The following is a 2,177-nucleotide window of genomic DNA, read 5'->3' on the forward strand; positions in this document are numbered from 1 at the left end:
AAGCCGAACGTATAACCTCCTCCTTTTTTGGAAGTCGTTATAAATACGAAAATAATATCTCTAACAAAAACCTGCGTATATAAAAATTGTATCTTGATTCGGAAAATATTAACAAAAGACATACAATACAAATAAGCTTTACTAAAAAAACATGAAATACAAAATAAAATTCTTCGAAGTGGAAATGATCTAAAACTCCATGTACCAAGTACAAATCACAGCAAAAAGAACGTTATGACCAGCACCAATACACTCCTGAGTGTATTGGTGCTGGTAACCGCTCGGGTTGGATGACAAGCGCGGAATTCCTGATCTTTATGGATCATTTCATAAAACATGTAAAGCCTAGTCCTGAAGAACCAGTACTTTTACTGCTAGACAACCATTCATCCCACATTAATATTGATGTCATTGAAAAAGCCAAAGAAAATTCAATTATATTCCTATCATTCCCACCACATTGCACTCACCGCCTGCAACCACTAGACGTGGGTGTCAATGGCCCTTTCAAAACATACTGCTCAAAAGCCCAGAATAACTGGCTACGAAATAATCCTGGGAAGACTATGTCAATCTACGAAATACCAGGTATAGTTGAATGTGCATTCCCGCTAGCAGCAACACCCACCAATATTTGCAATGCATTTAAAAAGGCTGGTATTTGGCCTTATGATTCGACTATTTTTACAGACGAAGACTTTGCACCATCTTTCGTCACCGATCGGCCAATGCCAGATAATCTTCACTTACAAGAGATGATTTTACCTGATCCCTCAAGCATGCCAGAAAGGACCTCTGATTATCACCGAGCGTCAATGATAAATGAGCCAGGACCTTCAGGTATAGAGCAATCTATCAATGTGGAATGTGGAAACGAGCCCGGTCCATCGGGTTGTCAGCAACCAGAGTCACACCATAGTTCAGAGCTTATTCCTCGCTATTATGCTCAAGCTGGTGATCACATCACTTCTCAAACAGAAGGTAACGATGCACCTTTCTCTCCGGAGTTGATTAGACCATTACCTAAAGCTCCTCCCCGTTTATTGGGACATAATAAACAACGTAAAAGAAAGTCAGCTGTTCTTACGGATACTCCGGAAAAAAATGCTTTGGCAGAAGAACAGGCTAAGAAAAAGAAAGAAAGTAAGACTAAAGTAAATGGGAAGGGAAAAGCTGGTAAAGAAAACAAAAAAGAAACTAAACAAAAAAGGAAGAATGCCGCTAGAAGGAAAGTTCTCCAAGAAGATGATGAAAGTACCGATGAAGAGAACGAATTAGAATGGTACTGCATCATATGCTGTGACTCTTACTCTAACTCTGCGCCTGGAGAAAAATGGATTGAATGCAGAGTCTGTAAGAATTGGGCACATTTGCAATGTGTTGAAAATGAAGAAACATTTGTATGTCCTAACTGCTTTTCTGATCAGTCATCTGAAGAATAGGTTAAGTTTTTAATTATTTTATTGGTTTAAATTATTTGACATTATGGAGACAAATTTGAGAGACTGATTAATAATATGATAATTAAGGAGCCAAGCTTAACCTTAAGTATCAAGAGGATTTTTTATTATTCTTAGTATCGTAGCCTTTAAAGGCATATATAAATAGATATCATTTCTATTATAAGTTTATATAGTATAATAATAACAATAAATATAGAAGATACTTTGAGTTTGCCATACGAAGAAGAATAATAGGCAATTATTATTTGTTTTCATATTACGAACATTTAAAACTGCTAAATAGTAACAAATTTAAAACTGTTAATTTAAAGTTGATTATTTGAAGTTGATTATTTAAAGTTGATTATATAATAAACGAACTACAGTAAATAAATATAAAGTAAACAAAGGTTTCTTATTTATAAATCCAATTTATTCCAGGTTGAAGGCATAATATTATGAACGGCACAACCAACCTCAGCTAGAGCACAACTTGCCCCCGAGAGGGGTCTGTAGTGCCTTACGACCGCTATTCATAATAATAATGATCAACAAAAAACTATAAAAAATACACAAAAACTTCACATACATTCGAAATCTAGGTTAAATTTTATATAAGATAGGCTACTACTACTAGCTGTAGCAGTCGTTTATCCCAACTTTATTTAAGTATTTGTCAAAATCGGCACTTTCAGCCCCGCTCTCCCCTACTTAGGATTTCTAAAAATTAAATTG

The 2,177-nt window shown here is 35.3% G+C and overlaps 1 protein-coding gene across 1 annotated transcript; it reads left to right on the top strand.

Annotated features, from left to right (window-relative positions):
• The first annotated feature begins 317 nt into the window (after window positions 1-317).
• LOC113228631 lies at window positions 318-1,442 on the top strand. Its single transcript, XM_026461986.1, has one exon. The coding sequence runs from the start codon at window positions 318-320 to the stop codon at window positions 1,440-1,442; it is 1,125 nt and encodes a 374-aa protein (XP_026317771.1).
• The last annotated feature ends 735 nt before the right edge of the window (window positions 1,443-2,177 follow it).

The sequence above is a fragment of the Hyposmocoma kahamanoa genome, unplaced genomic scaffold (assembly GCF_003589595.1).
Source record: "Hyposmocoma kahamanoa isolate Upper Pololo Valley unplaced genomic scaffold, ASM358959v1 232, whole genome shotgun sequence".
NCBI lineage: Eukaryota > Metazoa > Arthropoda > Insecta > Lepidoptera > Cosmopterigidae > Hyposmocoma > Hyposmocoma kahamanoa.